The sequence below is a fragment of the Nerophis ophidion genome, linkage group LG06 (assembly GCF_033978795.1).
Source record: "Nerophis ophidion isolate RoL-2023_Sa linkage group LG06, RoL_Noph_v1.0, whole genome shotgun sequence".
Classification (NCBI taxonomy): Eukaryota; Metazoa; Chordata; class Actinopteri; order Syngnathiformes; family Syngnathidae; genus Nerophis; species Nerophis ophidion.
In genome coordinates this window covers 16,524,012-16,546,230 of record NC_084616.1, presented here as the reverse complement: position 1 = coordinate 16,546,230, position 22,219 = coordinate 16,524,012, and the positions used below count along the sequence as shown (strand labels likewise).

The window sequence follows — 22,219 nt, the reverse complement described above, 5'->3', positions numbered from 1 at the left end:
CACAGAGAATGCTCCTTTCCCTTATTCTTGTCTAATTAGTAATTTCTTTGTTTGTTTTCTCTTTTCCCTGTTTCCCTTTTGTTTTGTCATCTTCTCTTTTTTATCTATTTGTAAAACTGTATAAAGAGACAGAAAATATGTCAAATAAACACTGCTAAGTAACCACATTTCCATAAATGTTTGCTGCATAAGTTTCACACGTAAACACACAGCCCATACAATAGCATGTAACCAGTGCTCATAAACTTTAGCCCATGTTTCACTCAAAACCACAAATGATTATGATTTAAAAATGGAATGGTTGCAAACAAAACGGATAAAATACATCATATACTGAGGAGAAACACAAACATTGCATCCTCGATTAGAGGAGTGAACTAGCAAGCAAAGAAGCTACATGCTAAGTAGCAACAAGCTAACACCGGAGAACAAACTATCGTCGCACAGTACTATTTCTACATTTACACGTGCACACGTCTTCATATCACTCATCAAGCAGACACAGGACTTACAGACAATCTTTTCAAAGCACTTTGTGGGAAGAAACAACGAACTTGGAGCGCTAAAACACGTAAATTTGTCTCATGTGTAAACGAGTGAGCGTATGACTGTCGCGCGGAGACTACCGGAAACTAGAGGAGGGAGCAACTCGCCTTCAAAATAAAGGTCCATTCTCATAACCTGATAATGTTACGTCAGTGTATATTAAAACACTGATAGAGGGTTTCAAAGTTGTTTTAGAGCAGGGGTGCCCACACTTCTTCTGCAGGCAAGCTACTTTTCAATTGACCAAGTTGAGGGAATCTACCTGATTCATATAAATCATTTATATGTTTTTATTCATGAATCAAGGTTTTTAATGATAATGCAATAATGTTTAACACATAAAGAGTCATTTCTTTCATGAAGACAAGAATATAAGTTGGAGTATTACCTGATTCGGATGACTTGCATTGATTGGAATCTGACAGAAGTGCGGATAATGTCGGCATTTTCAAATGGAGGAGAACAAAAGTCCTCCTTTCTGTCCAGTACCACATGAAAGTGTTTGGTTTTTGGCATCTTATTTGTCCAGCTTCCATACTCGTTTTTATACACTTTACAAGAAATCCATTAGCTCCGTAGCTTGCTAGCTTGTGCACACCAGCTTTCTGAGACTCTTATTTTGTTAGCGCCGGCAAGAGGAAGCAGCGCTTTTATTGTGAAGATAGGAACCGTGCAGTCAGTCTTTAGAGTTTTGACAGCAGGTACGGCACGAATGTGTTGAAATAAAACGTGTTTCTCACCTTCCTGTCCATCACTTTTTCTTAATAATGAGCTCGCAGCAGCCAGTGTCATCTCACAAGACCCTCAGGTGTCGTGAATGTCAGTCAAGTGACGAAACTGACGTCTTTGTGAAGATTGATGATCGCTAATTTTTAGGTCTATTTTTTAAAATGCCTGGCTGGTGATCGACTAACACATCCTCCGGGATCGACCGGTGGCTCGCGATCAACGTAATGGGTACCCATGTTTTAGAGGCTTTGAAGGCTACAACAATGACTCCTATTTTAGCCACATCTTTCAAATGTTTTTCGTCATCTTTACAATTTTAAAAATAAGAAAAGACACATGTCTTCTTGTCTCTCATGATTGTGAACAATAGGCAAAATTCCTAAAAAAGTGCAGTTCTCCATCAAGATCCAACTGTGGACAGAGTTGACTGAAATATTCATAGAACAAGATTGTTATTTAAAAAATATACAATTCTAATTTGGTTTTGTTTTTCTGTCAGTGACTCACTCGCTCAAGTATTTCCATACTGCGTCCTCTAAAGTTGCAAACTTCCCAGATTATGTGGGCCTGGCTTATATTGATGACATTCAGATCGGTCACTATGACAGCAACACAAAGAAAGCAGAAGCCAAAGAAGAATGGATGAAGAACTTTACAACGGTGGATCCAGAGCACTTTAGGTTGCTTACACATTTAGGTATTCAGGCTGAAGTGAAGGACAAAGAGGACTTGGAAAGTTTACAGAAGCGCTTCAACCACACTGAAGGTTGGTTCATAAATAGTTGATGTACTAAAATGAACACATGTTACTGCACTTGTCTGTGGCATCCATAATGACGTAGAAGAAACACATGACTGACACTTAGAGAGCTCAAGTTATCAAAACTCATGTGTCTTGCATGTTGGCAGCTGCTGAAGAAGCCCTATTGTTAATGGTTTGTTGTTTTCTTGATTTGTGTGTTGGGTCACGTGAGCAGGGAGGGACATTGTACAGTGTGGCACTGCAGGTATGTTGTCTTGCTTGTTCGCCTTAATGAAACCTTTCCAAAGCGTCATCAGGTGTGGTACCTGGCTTATTTGGAGGAATGCCAACACCTGTTGGCAGAAGGAGAAGCAAAATGGTCAAAACGAAAGGGTTCAGGGATAGCACAAGCAGCAACAAAAAGGATAGATGTATTCATCCCACAATGGGGAAATTATGTGATAGCAGTGCGGATGCAAAACGTTCGCAAAAAACAAGTTAAAACACACAACAACAAGACGGAAACATATAGAACACAAAAGATTTGGAAGAGCCCAGAGCTGATGCAACCAGCTGGCACTTCAATCGCACTATTTCTACATACAGCCTCAAAACTAAATCACACTGGAAAAATAAAAATAATAGGTGTCAACAAAAATTTTTTGGGCTCTTAATCCATTCATCCATCCATTATCCTTCGCTTACCAGAGGTCGGGTCGCGGGGTCAGCAGCCTAAGCAGAGAAGCCCAGATTTCCCTCTCTCCAGCCACTTTGTCCAGCTCCTCCCGGGGGATCCCGAGGCGTTCTCAGGCCAGCCGGGAGAGACAGTCTTCCCAACGTGTCCTGGGTCTTCCCCTTGGTCTCCTGCCGGTCGGACGTGCCCCAAACATCTCCCTGCGAGGCGTTCGGGTGTCATCCTGAGCAGATGCCCTAACCACCTCATCTGGCTCCTCTCAATGTGGAGGAGCAGCAGCTTAACTCTGAGCTCCTCCCGGATGACAGAACTTCTCACCCTATTTCTAAAGGAGAGACCCACCACCCGGCAGAGGAAACTAATTTTGGCCGCTTGTACCCATGATCTTGTCCTTTCGCTCATAAGCCACAGCTCATGACCATAGGTGAGAATGGGAACGTAGCTCGACCGGTAAATTGAGAGCTTTGCCTTCCGGCTCAGCTCCTTCTTTACCACAACAGATCGATACAGCGTCCGCATTACTTAAGACGCCGCACCGATCCGCCTGTCGATCTCACGATCCACTCCTCCCCCACTTGAGAGCAAGACTCTTAGGTACTTGAAGTCCTCCTCCACTAAGGGCAAGATCTCCTCCCCAACCTGGAGATGGCACTCCAACCTTTCCCGGGCGAGAACCATGGACTCAGACTTGGAGGTTCTGATTCTCATCCCAGTCGCTTCACACTCAGCTGCGAACCGATCCAGTGAGAGCTGAAGTTCCTGGCCAGTTGAAGCCATCAGGACCACATCATCTGCAAAAAGAGACCTACTAATCCTGTAGCCACCAAACCGGATCCCCTCAACGCCCTGACTGAGCCTAGAAATTCTGTCCATAAAAGTTATGAACAAAATCGGTGACAAAGGGCAGCCTTAGCAAAGTCCAACCCTTAATGGAAACGGGTCCGACTTACTGCCGGCAATGCGGACCAAGCTCTGACACTGATCATACGGGGAGTGGACCGCCACAATCAGACAGTCCGTTGCCCCATACTCTCTGAGCACTCCCCACAGGACACGGTCGAATGCCTTCTCCAAGTACACAAAGCCAAGTAGACTGGTTGGGCAAACTCCCATGCACCCTTAAGTACCTTACCGATAGTATAGAGCTGGTCTACCGTTCCATGACCAGGACGAAAACCACACTGTTCCTCTTGGATCAGAGGTTTAACTATCCGGCGTAGCCTCCTCTCCAGTACGCCTGAATAGTCCTTACCGGGAAGGCTGAGGAGTGTGATCCCACGATAGTTGGAACACACCCTCTGGTTCCACTTCTTTAAGAGAGGAACCACCACCTCGATCTGCCAATCCAGAGGGACCACCCCCGATGTACAGGCGATGCTGCAGAGTCTTGTCAACCAAGACAGCCCCACAGCATCCAGAGCCTTAAGGAACTCCGGGCAGATCTCATTCACCTCCGAAGCCTTGCCACCAAGGAGCTTTTTAACTACCTCGGCAACCTCTGGCCCACAAATAGGAGAGCCCACCACAGATTTCCCAGGCACTGCTTCCTCAAAGGAAGATGTGTTGGTGGGATTGAGGAGGTCTTCGAAGTATTCCCTCCACCGATCCACAACGGCCGCGGTAGAGGTAAGCAGCACACCATCTTCACCATACACGGTGTTGACAGTGCACTGCTTACCCCCCCGAGGCGGCGGATGGTGACCAGAATCGCCTTGAAGCCGTCCGGTAGTCGTTTTCCATGGCTTCGCCAAACTCCTCCCATGTTCGAGTTTTTGCCTCCATGAGCGCTGAAGCCGCACTTCGCTTGGCCTGTCGGTACCTGTCCGCTGCGTCTGGAGTCCCATGAGCCAAAAGGACCCGATAGGACTCTTTCTTCAGTTTGACGGCATCCCTCACTGCTGGTGTCCACCAGAGGGTTCTAGGATTACCACCATAACAGGCACAAACCACGTTGCGGCCACAGCTCCAATCAGTCGCCTCGACACTCGGACTCAATATCCAGCACCTCCCTCGTGACATGTTCAAAGTTCTTCCGGAGGTGGGAATTGAAACTCTCTGACAGGAGACTCTGCTGGACCTTCCCAGCAAACGCTCACAATGCGTTTGGGCCTGCCAGGTCTGTCCGGCATCCTCCCCCACCATCGGACCCAGCTCACCACCAGGTGGTGATCGGGAGAAAGCTCCGCCCCTCTCTTCACCGAGTGTCCAAAACATGAGGCCGCAAATCCGATGACACAACTACAAAGTCAATCATGGAACTGCGGCAGAGGGTGTCCTGGTGCCAAGTGCACATATAGACACCCTTATGTTTGAACATGGTGTTTGTTATGGACAATCCGTGAAAAGCACAAAAGTTCAATAACAAAGCACCACTTGGATTCAGATCCGGGCGTCCATTTTTCCAAATTACGCCTCTCCAGGTTTCACTGTCGTTGCCAACAGGAGCGTTGAAATCCCCCAATCCCCCAAGTCTCTCGGTTCTTAATCGATTAAAAAAATAATCAAAGATTGATTGGTAAATATTTTATTGTAATTTTTTTTTCCAATTCATCCTGTCCAGCCACTTAGACAAATCATATTGATGATGTAGATGATCTATATCTGCTGTACACATTTACTTTACAAAATAAGTGTTGGATACTTCTCTTGTTGCCTTATTTGTCTTTGACTTTATTAAATGTTTGGGTAGGACTGTATAAAAATCTATTTTCTTTAAAGTAATATAGAAATTGGTCAGAGCTGTTTATTTTATGGAGGGATGTAGTTATTTATAGAACTGGGATCCAATGTTAGTAAAAAAGTAATGATTTTGAATCGAGAATAGTTTTGAATTGAGAATTGATCCTGAATTGAAACATTACCCCCAAGAAATTAATCGAATCGTGTGGGGCCCAAAGTTTCTCAGCCCTAATGAATCATACGTTTTGGGCACATCCGATTGGACCATGCACAGACAAACAACAAAACAAAGCAAAACCCCAATTTCAACACCCACATACTGTAAATGGCGGTGACCTCTGCAGTGCTCCACACCATCGTCTGCTGGGGTGGGACATAGCATGGCCAGAGACTAGAACAGACCTAAAGCAACCAAGATAATCTACAGCCTAGGCTGCGCCAGAAGCGCTCTGTCAGTACAGCCTAGTTTTAGTGTAGGCAGATGTACTCCCTTGGATTCTACCAAGACCAAGGGTAAACATGGAATTGGTAGAAATAAGGATAGGGTGGAAGGAAGCTAATGAAAGTGTCCATGGTCGAAAGGTATGCGAAAATGAGATTCGATAGTTTCCTGAATATTTATACAGACGGATCAAAGGACCCAGTATCTGACAATGTTGAAAAATGAGTATCTTTTACAGATGTTGGTGTGTCAACCTGTAAAAGCATGACTAAAAACGTGTTCGTTTTCACAGATGAAATGGTCTCTAATCATACAATGGATAAAATAAATAAAACCGATGAGAGCAGTCATTTTTTCAGACTCAGCTGCAGCTGTGGAAAGTCCAATTGTAAAAGAGACTTGTAGGGATGATTTGTTTACTAAAAGTTCAGTAATTACTTTTTAAGATTCAGAGGACTGACTGGTCTTGAGGTAAACTTCTGTCGGATCCCGGCGCACATTAGAATATGGGGCAACGAAAGAGCAGATAAAGCGAAGAGAGCACTCAAAATGGTAGACAATGAGTTAATTCAAAACCCAGTTGGAAAAGGGGGATGAATCATGAATTTATACAGCAATAGAGGAGTCCTGGCAGAAACTGAGGAAGGTAAGGCAGACATCTACATAACAACCAATTAAAGGACAGGAATATAAAAGGACATGTAGGAGAGAGCAGGTGGTGTACACACAATTTAGGTTAGGACCAGGCCCGAAAATGTAGTCATTTTCGGGGCAAGGCCACTTGCCCTTTCGTGTTCTCAACCTTTTGAGGGGAAAAAGGCCTAATGTTGGGGAAAATTTTTGTGCGTAAGCAAGCTTGTTACATGAGGGCCGTGGTCACTTAACAGACCTCCAGTCTAATCCGAGGAAGTGAGAAATGCCTGGTTATATTTTGTGTTTTGTGGCAATGTGCATGTGCATCTAAAAAGGCAGACCCAAAATGACTTGTTTTCTTCAAGACACACTTAGAAAGAGCTTAAGTTGGTCAGTAAAGAAAAATGTATCCAAGGTTTGGCAAAAAGCACCATCATTGCAAGCTATGTAGAACACAAGCAATAATGTAATTGTAGAGTAAAATCATAGTATGACCTCTTAAAGACACAAGAGTGTATCTGTGCACGTGGGTTGATGGTGATTAAGCCTTACTCTATTTTATACACATTGTGTTAATCTTTCAGGTCTTCACATTTACCAGAGGATGTATGGCTGTGAATGGGATGATGAGACTGAGAAAATCAAGGGTTGGGAACAGTCCAGTTATGACGGAGAAGATTTTTTAGCGTTAGACACCAAGACATGGACATGGACTGCAGCAAAACCACAAGCAGTCTCCATCAAACACACGCTGGACCACGATCGAGATCTTATGGACCACTTAAAGTTTTACTACACAGGTATCTGTGTTCATAACTTGAAACAGTATCTGAACTTTGGTAGAGACGTACTAATGAGAACAGGTAAACCACATGACGTACGCTGATAGCCCACCCCCTGTAGGAACATAAGTAACATTACAACCTACACTCTTTCCCATGCAGACCTTCCAGAAGTGTTTCTCCTCCAGAAGACACCGTCCTCTCCGGTCAGCTGCTTCGCGACAGGTTTCTACCCCAGCAGTGCAACACTGTTTTGGAGGAAAAATGGCAAGGATCTCCGCGAGAACGTGGGGCACGGAGAAATCCTGCCAAACCCTGATGGAACCTTCCAGATGACGGTGGATCTGAAAGTGGAGGTGACGGCTGAAGTGGAGGGCAAGTACGAATGTGTGTTTCAGCTGTCTGGTGTCAAAGAGGACCTGGTCACCAAGCTGGAGAGAAGAAGCATTCTGAGCAACGCAAGCGATGAAGGTGAGGAGAACACATTGAGTTTAATTTTTACGTCCTCAAATCAAAAACATTGAATTTTATCAAAACTTCCACCATTATTGATCCATGTCACAAGAAAAATGCTGGACATTGGATAGCATGCATGCAAAGTACTCATTCAAGTTTCCTCTTCTTGCTTTTTTGCTCTCAACAGACAACGTGAGGGTTGCCGCCTGTGCCACATCGTCGGTCTTAATTGCCGTGATCCTCGCTATCATTGTCATTGTCGTAGTTGCCATACGTCACAAGAACAAAAAAGGTGAGGGTCACACTTCTTTTTTTGTAAGTTGGTGCTTTACTCCAGTCTAGAAAGGTGCCAACAAACACTCCAAGATCCTCAGAGAGAGAGCACACACTCACATAGAAAGGTGATAGGAAGACAGAAGTCCAAGTCATCTTGTCTGTCTTTTATTTCAGCCAACTATGATCCAGCTGGTAAGTCAATCATATTCTCTTTTCTTTGAGCCGCCATAAACATAGCAGGGGTGAAGGATCACTGATATAGACGCTTGTTACAAGTTTAGCCTGACAATCTTCACTTTGTCTAACTGGATAGTAGGGTTGGACATCTCTTAGTGATGGACGAATCCGTATGCATCGAGATACATGGGTTACCATGCTATTCAAAAAGGTTATATTTTAAAAACTGTATGATTAGATAGGGTGGATGAATGATTACATTCTGTCGTTAACATTTGTTGATGAACACTTACGTTTATACACCACAAAAGAAAAAAAGCATTCTTTCCTGTGCATACGCTTCTTTTCATGTTGGAAGAATAGTTAGGACCTTGGCACCAAGCGCTCAGACTTGAGATCTGTCCGAGCTAAATCTAAGAGCATGAACTGATGAAAACTACTCTATTGAGAGGCCAAACGTCTTCTAAAACAAACTGAACAATCAACTGATTAGTGGAAAGTCATGAGGATACAAATAACCTGATGAATGATAACACTGTTGTCAGATTCATCTTCAAATATAGAAAAAAAACATTCTATAAAAGTGACATGCTTACAGTATTTTCAAATGTGTAAAACACCACATACGTATATCCCTAAAATGCTTTAAGGCAAATATAAAGTAAAACGACAACAGAATCACATGTCAAATATATTTATTTTTAGACATGGACCACAAAAGACTATCAAAATAAACATGTTCCTTTGATAGGATGATATAAACATGCCACCAATCTTCTTCCGCTTATCGGATGTCAGGTTGCCCCTGGGGGGACTTCAGCCTAAGCAGAGAATTCCAGACTTCCCTCTCCCCTACTGCTTCGTCCAGCTCTTCCCGGGGACTCCGAGGCGTTCGAGGGGCCTTCTGACCGACAGAGCTTCTCAACCTATTGCCAAGGGAGAGCCCTGCCACCCATTGAAGGAGACTCATTTCGGCCGATTGTACCCATGATCTTGTCTTTTCGGCCATAACCCAAAGCTCATGATGTGAGGTTAGGGACATAGAGCGACTAGTAAATTGAGGGTTTTGCCCTCCAGCTCAGCTTCCTTTTCACCACGAAGGACCGATGAAGGGTCCGCATAACTGCAGACGCTGCACCGATTTGCCTGTCAATACCACAATCAACTCTTCCCTCACTCATGAACAAGAAAAAAACAGAGGTACTTGAAGTCCTCCACTTGGGAAATGATCTCCTCCCCAACCCGGAGATGGCACTCCACCTTTCTCTGGGCGAGAGCCTTGGACTCGAAGTCGGAAGTGCTGATTTACATACCAGTCGCTTCACATTCAGCTGCAAATTGATCCAGTGAGAGCCATGAACCCTGGTCAGGTGAAGCCAGCAAGACCACATCTTCCGTAAAAAAGCTGAAACCTAATCCTGCAGCCACCAAACCGGATCCCCTCAACGCCCTGACTGCGCCTAAACATTCTGTCCATAAAAGTTGTAAACAGAATTTGTGACAAAGGGCAGCCCTGCTGGAGACCAACCCTCACTCTCATCAGGACTTCAAAAGGGACATGGACAAATCAATCAATCAATCAATGTTTACTTATATAGCCCTAAATCACTAGTGTCTCAAAGGGCTGCACAAACCACAACACGAACCACTACGACATCCGCCTTCTCTAAGTCTACAAAACACATGTGGATGATTGGGCAAACTCCCATGCACCCCTAAGGAATTGGTCCACAGTTCCGCGACCAGGACGAAAACCACAATGCTCCTCTTGAATTCGAGGTTCGACTAGCCGACGTAGCCTCCTCTCCGGTACACCTCTTATCAGGAAGGCTGAGGAGTGTGATCCCACAATAGTTGGAATACACCCTCTGGTTCCTCTTTTTAAAAAGAGAAACCACCACCCCAGTTGGCTGATCCAGAGGCATCCCCCTGTCAACTGATAGATAGTCTCGTGCAACACCCGGTCGGTTAATCGATGAATCTAAAGATTCACAGCTGATTCTGATTGTATGAGGTGACTGCTACCGACTCAACCGAATCGCTCACTTGTCAAACTGGATAGCCAGTCAAACCAGTTCATCGTTACCAACCCTACTGGATAGCCAAAAGGGAAACTGCCACTTTTGGATGTTTTGGTACTAGTATTGGTTAACATTAGAGCCGTCAAATTTAAAGGGAAAGTAACGAGTTAACGCTCATCTCCTTTAACAGCACTTTTTATTTCCCTTTGCCTGATTTGTGACCGTCAGCCCTCACCGTAAGTGCGAGAAAACCCACAAGTGCTGCGGGAACAAGGACGGAGCAGAAACGGACAAAGAAAAGGACACACTAAATGGAAAAGTTACCCAAAGCCCCACAGCAGGGTCTCCCAACAAGACCGAAGCCATCTGCCTCCGCTGTGAGCAGAGTCCTCATCGCATCCCACTACGAACAACAACAAACTTTTCACAGAAATTGCAAATTGGGTGTCAACACCCCTAATTCTGCGACCAATCAGTATTGTGGAGTAATGATACTAAACGGTAATCTAAGGAAAGCACAGTCGACATGCTGACCCAGGCATTTTTTTAGGCTATAGTATAATAGTTATTTATAGTAAATGTGTGGCTGTGACAGAAGTGGTGTGCATGTGTGAAGTGTTTGTGTTAAGCTGTTTTAAAAAGAATAATGCATAACAAACATGTGCAAAAAACAAATAAATTATCCAGTCCCATGTTGACAGTATTCAAATCTTGACAATCATCTGTCTCAGGCAGTGATTCTCAAGCTGTCGTACGGCTCCATCTAGTGGTTTACCAAAGAATCAATTAAATATTGTAATGACGTGATGTGTTTTATTTACTGATATTTAAACACAGTGTTGCTGTTCAAACTATGTGGAACATTAGTGGCCAAAATATTAAATATACTTGTTAAATAAAACCCCTTTGACGGTACTGTATTTTAATGCTGGTCATTATGGTGGTTGTCAAGTGTTTTCTGAGGTGGTACTTAGTGAAAATAAGTTTGAGAACCACTGGTGTAAGGTAGACTTATTAAAGCTTATAACCTATCTGTGATTAACCTTGATTAATTAGGAGTTAACTATGGGCAAAATGTGAAAATATCATAATTGATTTTAAATTTAAATGTTAATCGTTTGATAGCCCTAATTAAAATGTACTGTAGAAAATGGATGGATGGATGGATGATAAGATACTCTGTCCCGAGTCATGTGACCTGCTTACATGCAGGCAATGTAAACGTGTCACATATCTAACTATTGACAGGAAGTAGAAGTGCACCACTCTGCTTCTTGATGTTTCTCAACCAATGGAGTCACACATCAGAGATCTGATATAAGTGAAGATGCACCTTCTAGATATACAGTGGGGAACATGAGTATTTGATGCCCTACCAGCCAGTTAGCATTCTGACTACCATAAAAGTTCTGGACTCTTCATACTTTTGTAAGGAAGTAAAAGGTACAAATTGTGAGGCGTTGAGGTCACGGTGCGTTTGTGTTTGTCTAACAGCTGATGAAGATGGTACCTAGTGCTCAGAGAACTCTACGGATGAAAGCAGTCGGAACACAGTAAGTTAGCTCACACTTTGCCGATATATTTGAGTTTTTTGTTGCAGTAGATTTAAAATATGTTTTGTCCTGAGGAGTTTCCAGCCTCATTTCTTTAGCGGAGATTCACACTTAGCAAAACATGGCTAATGCTAACACTAACGAGAGCAAACATTGTTCCAAAGAAAATAAAAGTGTTGTCAGTAGTTGAGATTTGCGGCAAACTACTTGGAACAACTGACTGCACGCTGCAATGTTTGTTCAAAACATGCGGCAGCATAACAAACTTTTTCCTTCCTTTAAAAGTAGGGGAAAAAAATATCCTAACCTCGTCACGTCCGTTGTGTCCTGAGCAAGACACTTCACCCTTGCTCCTGATGGGTGCTGGTTGGCGCCTTGCATGGCAGCTCCCTCCATCAGTGTGTGAATGTGTGTGTGAATGGGTAAATGTGGAAGTAGTGTCAAAGCGCTTTGAGTACCTTGAAGGTAGAAAAGCGCTATACAAGTACAACCCATTTATTTATTTATTTATATCTACATTCTTGTGAAAAAATCTGAGATTTTATGTTTAGGCCATATCACCCAGAACGAGCTCACATGGACCGTTTACGTATCCAAACTCATCTTTCAGCTAACACTTCCACTTGGATTCTTTGTGCTGTCATGCTTTTCCTCCAGGATCTTTTGTGCACTGGGACAGATAGCGACTACTGAGGAGCGTGGTCACACTTGAAGACGAGAAGGAGATGTGTTTTGCTCATCATCAAACTGCTCCTCGTGTTTAACAGTCTCTCTTTTTCTTAATGTTTATGTCTTAGAAAACTAGTTACGGTCAAATGTTTTTGCCCCCTATGGTTGGATCACTTGCACTGTAACACTATGATACTTGTAATTATGTATTTAATTTTTGTACACATCTGTCTAATTCATTGGCCTAACACTATGCACCTCCCAAACACTAGGGGGCGATTGTGGACATTTGTCCTTTGTCAACCAAGAAGGAAATGCTACATGCTAACAGCAGTAACTGGTAGAAAATGGGTCAAATTGATAACATAACATTCTACAGCTCCTACATACAGACAGTAACTTAAAAACGGAACAACTTTATTATTTATTACCAACGGTAAAGCCAGGATGCATCATTGTGAGTTGTACTCTCACATAGGATTGCCAGATCTTTCTCCTTGAAATATGAGGCATTGGTACACTTTTATCTACAAAGCATTAATTGGGCTAATGCCCTCTTACATTTGCAAGATAACAGCACACAGAAATATAAACTTGTAGGGCTGTGAATCTTTGGCACCACACGATTCGATTCAGAATTGATTCTCGATTTAAAATGTTTCTCAATTCAAAACCAATACTTTTTTAATAACATTAGATGCCGGATCTATGATTAACTAGATTCCTCCATAAAATAAACAGTTATGAACAATTTATATATTACATTAAATACATTAGTTTTTGTTTAATATAATTATACCTAAACATTTAATACAGTCAAATACAAATAAAGTAAGATGAGTATCCCACACTTTTCTAAAGTAAATCTGTACAGTAGATATGATCATCTACATCAACAACATGATTTGTTTGAGTGGCTGGACAGAACAGATTGAAAACCATTATAAAAATTTAAATCCATTTTTGATGTTTTTGAATCGATTAAGAATCGTTACAAATATCAAATGCGATTAATCTGAAAATGGAAAAAAATGTCAGGGTTTTTGCGGGTGAGTATTAAAATTCACTGAATGGATTTGCTATAACTGAGGCCTTAAATGGCATCAAAAAGCATTACATTTGATATCCAAAAGCATTACTAAACATTTAATTTGGTAAAATAACAAATGCTTTTAGCTAATCTCAAGTCGGCGATTAAAGGCAGGCAGCAATTAACGTTTGTTAACGGCGTGACCCACAAAGTAAACTTTACTGTCACCACCACAACTGGCAGCTGCTGCTACCACTACAGAAAAATATATTCCCAGTTTAAACAATCTTGTGAGTCAATTTTAATTCAATACAGAGTAACAGTTAATATAAACTGTTCAACTATTCAAAATTAATAGACAAAAGACACACTTTATTAATCCCCGAGGGGAAATTAAAAATATTGTCAAATGCTTAGAATTGTGTCCTTATAGACAATAGTGCTTTTTCGATTATATAAAATAACTACCTACAATAGGACACGGGAATTAAATGTGTTTTAAGTGGCATCAAAATAGTATTAAATTAGATCTGCTGATACCTGCAGAAACCCTGTATGAAACCCAGAGAGGAAACCTCATTTATTTGCACTTGTTAGGTGACGAGCAGCAAAAGCGTTTAAAGACCTATTTTAAACGTTGTAATTATTATTATTATTGCTGATCCTGACCTATTGTATTGTTCCATTTATTATTAATGCTGTTTGTGACCTATTGGAATTGTTCCATTTATCATTATTTTCCCAGTTATTTTTAAAATGTTCATTTCAAAATTATACTCAATGTTTTTAAATGCTTACACCAAGAAGCCCTGCCCTATCTTATTGAGTTGCTGCAGCCTTTTTGTCCCAGCAGGACTCTGAGGTCTTGAGACCAGCTCCTCCCGGCTGTCCCAATGACTAGGCTTAAAACCATAGGAGATAGAGCCTTTCAGTGGCAGGACCCAGACTGTGGAACAACCTTCCACTATCTATTAGGTACTCCCAGTCTCTGAGACAATTTGAATCTAGGCTAAAAACTATTTTTTACTCCATGACGTTCAAATCCAGTTAGACAGGATTTCTTGGTTTGTTTTTATTTCTTGTTTTATACAATTATTATTTATTGCTTAGTGGTATTTTAGGTGATTCTGCACTTCTTTTAAGGTAATGTTTACTATTGTGATGTATTCATCCTTCCATGTTACAATTTAAATGTGACACTATGTGCCCCTTTTTTTTGTTGCAAATTGTTTCTTATGTCTGTACAACATTTTGGTCAACTGTGCTTGTTTTTAAATGTGTTATTTAAAAAAATAAACTGAACTGAACAAAGTGATTTAGCCTACTCTATAGGATGTGGGCGTGGGAAGGCGACAAACTTTGATGGTCAAATTCATGATTCGCCATGAAACTGAACGTTATTAACTCGACCTCACAAAAACACACCTTTTTAATCAGGCTTTTTACTGATCTTGTTCAATTTTTACGTTTTTAATGATCTTATTGTGTTTTCTACCTCAATGATTAATATTACTACACAGTAAAAAAAACAACACATGTTGGAGTAACTCTTAAAGAGTTGATATTAACTGTTTCAGATAACATTTGGTCCCACTTAAAATTAACGTAAAAATTACTCTATGGCCAGTGTCAAATTTTCAGAGTTAATTCTACTCAACAGCAGAGGTGGGTACATTTACTCCGTTACATTTACTTGAGTAACTTTTAGGATAAATTGTACTTCTACGAGTAGTTTTTATGCAACATACTTTCACTTGAGTATATTTATAGAGAAGAAACGCTACTTTTACTCCGTTCCATTTATCTACATTCAGCTCGGTACTCGCTACTTTTTTTTAATCGATCTATTAATGTTTGTTTTGGTTAATGACAGAGCTTCAAAGTAGGATCTACGCATGCCTGCGTTTCACCAATCACATGCAGTTACTGGTGACGTTGGACCAATCAAACAGAGCCAAGCGGTCACATGACCCAACTTAAACAAATTGAAAAACTTATTGGGGTGTTACCATTAAGTGGTCAATTGTACGGAATATGTACTGTACTGTGAAATCTACTAATAAAAGTTTCAATCAATCAATCAAAAGTGTAAAGGAAAAAAGACGCTTTTTATTTCAACCGTACTTCCCGTCAAAAGCCTAAAGACTGATCGCACAGTTCCTGTCTTCACAATAAAAGTGCCGCTCCATCGCGCCTGCGCTAACAAAATAAGAGTCTTCGAAAGCCAGCGCAAACAAGCTAGCATAATTACAGAGTTTGCCGCCAATGTATTTCTTGTAAAGTGTATGAAAACGAATATGGAAGCTGGACAGATAACATGCCAAAAACCAACGACTTTCATGTGGTATTAGACAGAAAAGAGGAACTTTTTTTCTCCTCCATTTGAAAACGTGGACGTCTGATTCCAATCTATGCAAGTCATCAGAATCAGGTAATACACCAACTTATATTCTTGTCTTCATGAAATACATGCATGTATATTCATTAAAACACCTTCAACATGTCAACAAAAACGGCAAAATAAATAAATATACTGTATATATAAATGTATGTATATACATATATATACACATACATATATAGATATATACATATACATATACATATATATATATATATATATGATATGTGTGTGTATAAATGATTTGTGTGTGTATGTATGTATGATATGTGTGTGTATAAATGATATGTGTATGTATGTATGATATGTGTGTGTATAAATGATATGTGTGTGTATGTATATGTATATATGAGGTAGATCACCTCGACTTGGTCATTTACTAAGTAATTGATAAACGTTGAAAAACTTATTGAGGTGTTACCATTTAGTGGTCAATTGTACGGAATATGTACTGTACTGTACAATCTAATAATACAAGTTTTAATCAATCGATCAATCAATCAAATCAATGAATGCCTACTGAGGCTATGGTGCTGTTAAGTTATTGTGGCTCAATGTGCCATTTTTGTATTTTATTTTAATGTACTATTATTTAATATATATTATTGTTTTAGTTGCTTAAGAGATATTCCTGGCTGTGAATTTGGTCATTGCTATTTTTATGTTTTTGTGCATTATTTGTTGCCGTAATCAGGTTACTCATCAGTTACTCAGTACTTGAGTAGTTTTTTCACAACATACTTTTTACTTTTACTCAAGTAAATATTTCAGTGACTACTCCTTACCTTTACTTGAGTAATAAATCTTTAAAGTAACAGTACTCTTACTTGAGTACAATTTCTGGCTACTCTACCCACCTCTGATCAACAGTGAAATGTGTAAAAAATATTTAACACTGTTGCTTTTTTATTCTTGTCAGAGTAATATGACAACACTTAACACCAATTTGTAGTATTTTTTTACTTACCCGCAGTGTTATTTTGCTACATTTTATATTATGCTCTATATTATTAAATTAGAAATGCATCAGAAAATAATACATATACTAAAACACATTCAGTCCAAAATCATTGAACTCTCCACCTAAATTCACAGCTACTTGCCTTTTGTTTCTCTCCATTAATCCATACTCAAAACATTGTATTTTATTCTTTAACATACTGGTATGTGAACAATTAATATATGCTGATTTGAAACTTTCATGCAGAGAGGGAAATCACAACTAAAAAAAAAAATCACTATTTTTTTCATATGGTGTTGATCTGGAAATGGCACCGAACGGAGATGTTGACATGCGTAGTATGCACTCTTCATTCTCTAGCAGGTCACTTTTCAAATGATGCTACATATTAGTAGCAATGCTACTTTTTGTAGCAATGCTTTTGCCCCACACTTGACAAATTACGGTTGTCTGTTCGACATATTTCTAATTGAAGCCAAACCACCGCCAGACGATGAACCACCTGCTGTATTTCTTGGGAATTAATTCTTCTTTCATTTGTTACCGGATTCGCACGTTCTTTCTCTTGTATTACCAGCAGCTAAAAGCAACTGTGTGAGAACGTATACTCGAATTGTCACGTTGGAAACGCATTGTGATGAGCGTGGAGTCACCCCAAGATGCAAATGGATCAAGACATGCAGGAATTGCAGGTAAAACTTAATTTAATACAAAAAGGTAAAAGAACAAAACCAAAAGACGTGCCGAATGCACGAGAAGCTAACGCTAACATAGCAATGGGGTTTAATGTCCAAAATGTCCAAAATAAGTGTGCCGAGCGCACGAGAAGCTAAGGTGAGACATAGCACAAGTAACAGACATAAGCAAAGATACCAACGTGAAAGTTGCGTGAGGCAAACAACGAATCAAGAACGAACTGAGGTCAAAGGCAGGCTTAAATACTAAAGTAACAATCAAAACACAAGTGCGTGACAAAAGCAGAGCAGGTGGAACAAATAATAAACTATGGTAACCGAACAAACAAGGAAGTGCACGAACTATGGATTGGAAGAGTCCAAAAATAATCAGAAAACACACAAAAAGGACTCAAGAACAAAAACTATGTATGATCCGGGCGGCGGATCATGACAAGAATATATATAGTCATTTTCTATATCGCACAGAGACAAACCCGCGATATATCGAGTATATCGATATATCGCCCAGCCCTAAGTTATTATCACTTGTTACTAGATGTTGTCTTTTCCACATGATTCATTTTTTCAAAATCTACAGAATAATCCATCCATCCATCTTCTTCCGCTTATCCGGGGGGCAACAGCCTAAGCAAGGAAGCCCAGACTTCCTTCTCCCCAGCCACTTCATCCAGTTCCTCCCGGGGGATCCCGAGGCGTTCTCAGGCCAGCCGGGAGACATGGTCTTTCCCGTGTACTCCTCTCCGAGCTGCCACCTTAACGTGGTAGAGGAGTTTGCGTGTCCCAATGATCCTAGGAGCAATGTTGTCCGGGGGCTTCTATGCCCCCTGGTAGGGTCTCCCAAGGCAAACTGGTCCTAGGTGAGGGATCAGACAAAGAGCAGCTCGAAGACCTCTATGAAGAACACAAACAAAGAACCCAGATAATAATAATAATAATAATGGATTAGATTTATATCGCGCTTTCCTATTGTTAGATACTCAAAGCGCTCACAGTGAAGTGGGAACCCATCATTCATTCACACCTGGTGGTGGTAAGCTACATCAGTAGCCACAGCTGCCCTGGGGTAGACTGACGGAAGCGTGGCTGCCAGTTTGCGCCTACGGCCCCTCCGACCACCACCAATCATTCATTCATCATTCATTCACCAGTGTGAGCGGCACCGGGGACAAAGGGTGAAGTGTCCTGCCCAAGGACACAACGGCGGCGATTTGGATGTCAATAGGTGGGAAGCGAACCTGCAACCCTCAGGTTTCTGGCACGGCCGCTCTACCCACTGCGCCATGCCGCCCCAAATTTCCCTCGTCCGGACGCGGGTCACCGGGGCCCCCCTCTGGAGCCAGGCCCGGAGGTGGGCCACAATGGCGAGCGCCTGGTGGCCACCTCATCGCAGGGCCAACATAGATCGACAACATTCACACTCACATTCACACACTAGGGCTAATTTAGTGTTGCCAATCAACCTATCCCCAGGTGCATGTATTTGGCGGTGGGAGGAATCCACGCAGTCACTAGGAGAAGATGCAAACTCCACTTGGAAAGATCCCGAGCCCGGGATTGAACTCAGGACTACTCAGGACCTTTGTTTGTGAGGCACATGCACTAACCCCAGCGTTCCTTTATTTTGTTACGTTCATAACTAATGTTATATTTCAGATACCCACTCTTCTCCAATGCCCATTTGAATGTTCTCTTTTCTTTTTTTAAACAACCAGAGAAACCTGATCTCAATTCTGGGCAAAAAAACGAAACGATTCACATCTTTGTCAGGATCACGTAGCTCTAATTTGAACCCATGTGTGGAGAAACAGCGACTCGGCATCCCGTCGTCTTTAACCTCTCGGCCACATCAAAGTCAACCGAGGGCTAAAAAAAGAACCTATGGTGAGCTATATGGCTCAAACTGTCGAGTACTCGCTGGACAAGGTAGAGTTAGCGGAATCGATGCCTGCATTCTCCAAATGATATGGGCTCAGAGGCTTGTAACGTTTTAATAAACCCCAACCCTGCTTGAAATCCTAAAGGGAAACCCTGTCCTCACGTTCAGACCCTACTTTGAAAACCTAACCCAAACTTGAAACCAAAGCTTGAGAACCCTTGCATGAAACCCCAACAACAAATACTTACCTTTTGATCACAGTAACAATTTATGCGTAAAGTGATTACTCGTGGAACAATGCAGAAGAAATGACGTAGCATTGACCAACTGTAGCCCGAACGAGCCCTTCCTGCTCGTTAATAATCAATTAACATCTGATTGGCAGCCACTTTGTTTAGATGTTGACACTTTTGATTGACGGGCCTGGGATCAAAGGGGCTAACGTGTGTCTCCAGTGGCGTCTCCTCCCGGTGGAGCCAGAAAAAGTTTATGGCATTGTTGTGTGTGTGCGTGTGTGTGTGACAGGTGCTTGAAGGGTTTATGCAGCATTAATGTGGCATGTGTGTGTGTTAGCCGTCTAAAATCAGACCCTGTGGCCAGTAAGTAGGTGGTAATGAACCCAAGCTTAAGTCAACCGTTAACCTAACTCCATGTTGGTTCGACAACCTCGAGGGTACGCAACCTGTTCCAAGATGCTATTCGTTCCATAGGAGGAGATTGAGACGGACTCTTACCTTAGCGTAATGTAGCACTGTAAAAATGACTGTCTGAGGTTTACATGTCACGACGAAGACCTTGCCAGGTAACACCTTTGGTGATCTCGTAGGTCCTTGCTCGGATGAGTAGCGAAACCCAAAACAAAGAAGGTAAACAGACGTTTGTTGTCCAAGCAGCGTACTCTACTGTCCATGAGCCGGTGCGCTTAATAAATAAAGTTGACAGGACTTACTGCTGATGTGGTTCCACGTTTCTGTGTAAGCCCACCAGCTGTCCCATCTCTGTCTTCTCCCCTGAGGTCTTCCAAACATGCCTCCTCATCTGAATTGGTCAAATGAAAGTAATGAGAGGGTGAAAGCCATAGTGTGCACCAGTGGTGCTCAGGGATGGACTCATTGACTTTTGAACCAATACTGCTGCCAAATCTCTTCTTTTGAAACGGTACTAGGGGAGGGCGGCCGTGTCAGCAAACTGAAGGTTCCTGGTTCGAACCACAGTTTCTACGAACCTAGTCACGTCCGTTGTGACTTCACCCTTGCTCCTGATGGGTCGTGGTTGTCATAACCGGAGGGTGGCAGCTTACTGAGAGGTTTGTTTTCCTGGGATGCAAACGGACTATTCCGGACAAGGCTTGCAGGTAGGAACATATTTATTAATCTAACTCAAGAAATCTTGGCAGAGCATGAGGTAAACAAACAAACTATGGCGTGGAACAAACACGAAACTGTGGCATGAGGTAAACAAACAAACTATGGCCTGGAATAAACACAAAACAGTAGCATGAAACAAACAGCATAAACTATGGCGTGGAACAAACAAACTGTGGCATGAGGTAAATAAACAAAGTATGGCGTGGAACAAACACAAAACTGTTGCATGAGGTAAATAAACAAAGTATGGCGTGGAACAAACACAAAACTGTGGCATGAGGTAAACAAACAAACAAACTATGGCGTGGAACAAACACAAAACTGTGGCATGAAACAAACAGCATAAACCATGGCGTGGAACAAACACGAAACTGTGGCAGAAGGTAAAAAAACAAACTATGGCGTGGAACAATCACGAAACTATGGCATGAAACAAACAGCATAAACTATGGCTAGGAACAAACACAAACTGTGGCATGAGGTAAACAAACAAACTATGGTGTGGAACAAACATGTAACTGTTGCATGAAGTAAACAAACAAACTATGGCCTAGAACAAACACAAACTGTGGCATGAGGTTAACAAACAAACTATGGCGTGGAACAAACACGAAACTGTGGCATGAAACAAACAGCATAAACTATGGCGTGGAACAAACACAAAACTGTGGCATGAAACAAACAGCATAAACTATGGCATTGAACAAACAAACTGTGGCATGAGGTAAACAAACTATGGCGTGGAATAAACACGAAACTGACATGAGGTAAAAAAAAAAAAACTATGGCGTGGAACAAACACGAAACTGTGGCATGAAACAAACAACATAAACTATGGCGTGGAACAAACAAACTGTGGCATAAGATGAACAAACTATGGCGTGGAACACACACGAAACTGTGGCATGAGGTAAACAAACAAACTATGGCCTGGAACAAACACAAAACTGTGTCATGAAACAAACAGCATAAACTATGGCTTGGAACAATTAAACTTTGGCATGAGGTAGACAAACATAAACTATGGCGTGGAACAAACACAAAACTGTGGCATGAGGTAAACAAACAAACTATGGCGTGGAACAAACAAAACTGTGGCATGAAACAAACAGCATAAACTATGGCGTGGAACAAACACAAATCTGTGGCATGAAACAAACATTATAAACTATGGCGTGGAACAAATACAAACTGTGGCATGAGGTAAACAAACAAACTATGGCGTAGAACAAACACGAAACTGTGGCATGAAACAAACAGCATAAACTATGGCGTGGAAGAAACACAAATCTGTGGCATGTAACAAACACGAGTTACGTGGACACGGCATGAATCGAACAACATGAACTATGGTATCGCGTGAAAACCAGCAGGAAACTACTAATGACGCCAGGCCGAGTGATCAGAAAGGGCAGGCTAAAATAGTGGCTGATTAGTGCTGGGGCAGCAGGTGAGCTGGAAACAATACATAACCATGGTAACCACAA

General features: G+C 41.7%; 2 protein-coding genes across 7 annotated transcripts in view; both read left to right on the top strand.

The window, feature by feature from the left end:
• The window catches only part of LOC133554275 (major histocompatibility complex class I-related gene protein-like), a 40,083-nt gene extending 25,339 nt beyond the window's left edge, over positions 1-14,744 (top strand). For 2 of the 6 annotated variants that reach the window (XM_061902793.1, XM_061902791.1), the window contains exons 3-10: positions 1,775-2,041; positions 2,253-2,282; positions 7,050-7,328; positions 7,410-7,718; positions 7,891-7,995; positions 8,154-8,171; positions 11,672-11,730; positions 12,388-14,744. In XM_061902793.1, the coding sequence (XP_061758777.1) occupies positions 1,775-2,041; positions 2,253-2,282; positions 7,050-7,328; positions 7,410-7,718; positions 7,891-7,995; positions 8,154-8,171; positions 11,672-11,691 (1,028 nt within the window). In that variant the 3' untranslated portion in view covers positions 11,692-11,730; positions 12,388-14,744. Of the gene's footprint in view, positions 1-1,774; positions 2,042-2,252; positions 2,283-7,049; positions 7,329-7,409; positions 7,719-7,890; positions 7,996-8,153; positions 8,172-11,671; positions 11,731-12,340 lie in introns of all 6 variants that reach the window. The other 4 variants (XM_061902792.1, XM_061902794.1, XM_061902795.1 and 1 more) reach the window with 4 other exon arrangements.
• Positions 14,745-20,455: 5,711 nt separating this feature from the next.
• The window catches only part of LOC133554272 (myosin-7B-like), a 70,880-nt gene continuing 69,116 nt past the window's right edge, over positions 20,456-22,219 (top strand). Inside the window, exon 1 of the mRNA XM_061902786.1 lies at positions 20,456-20,719. Coding sequence (XP_061758770.1) covers positions 20,687-20,719 — 33 coding nt within the window. The 5' untranslated portion in view covers positions 20,456-20,686. The remainder of the gene's footprint in view (positions 20,720-22,219) is intronic.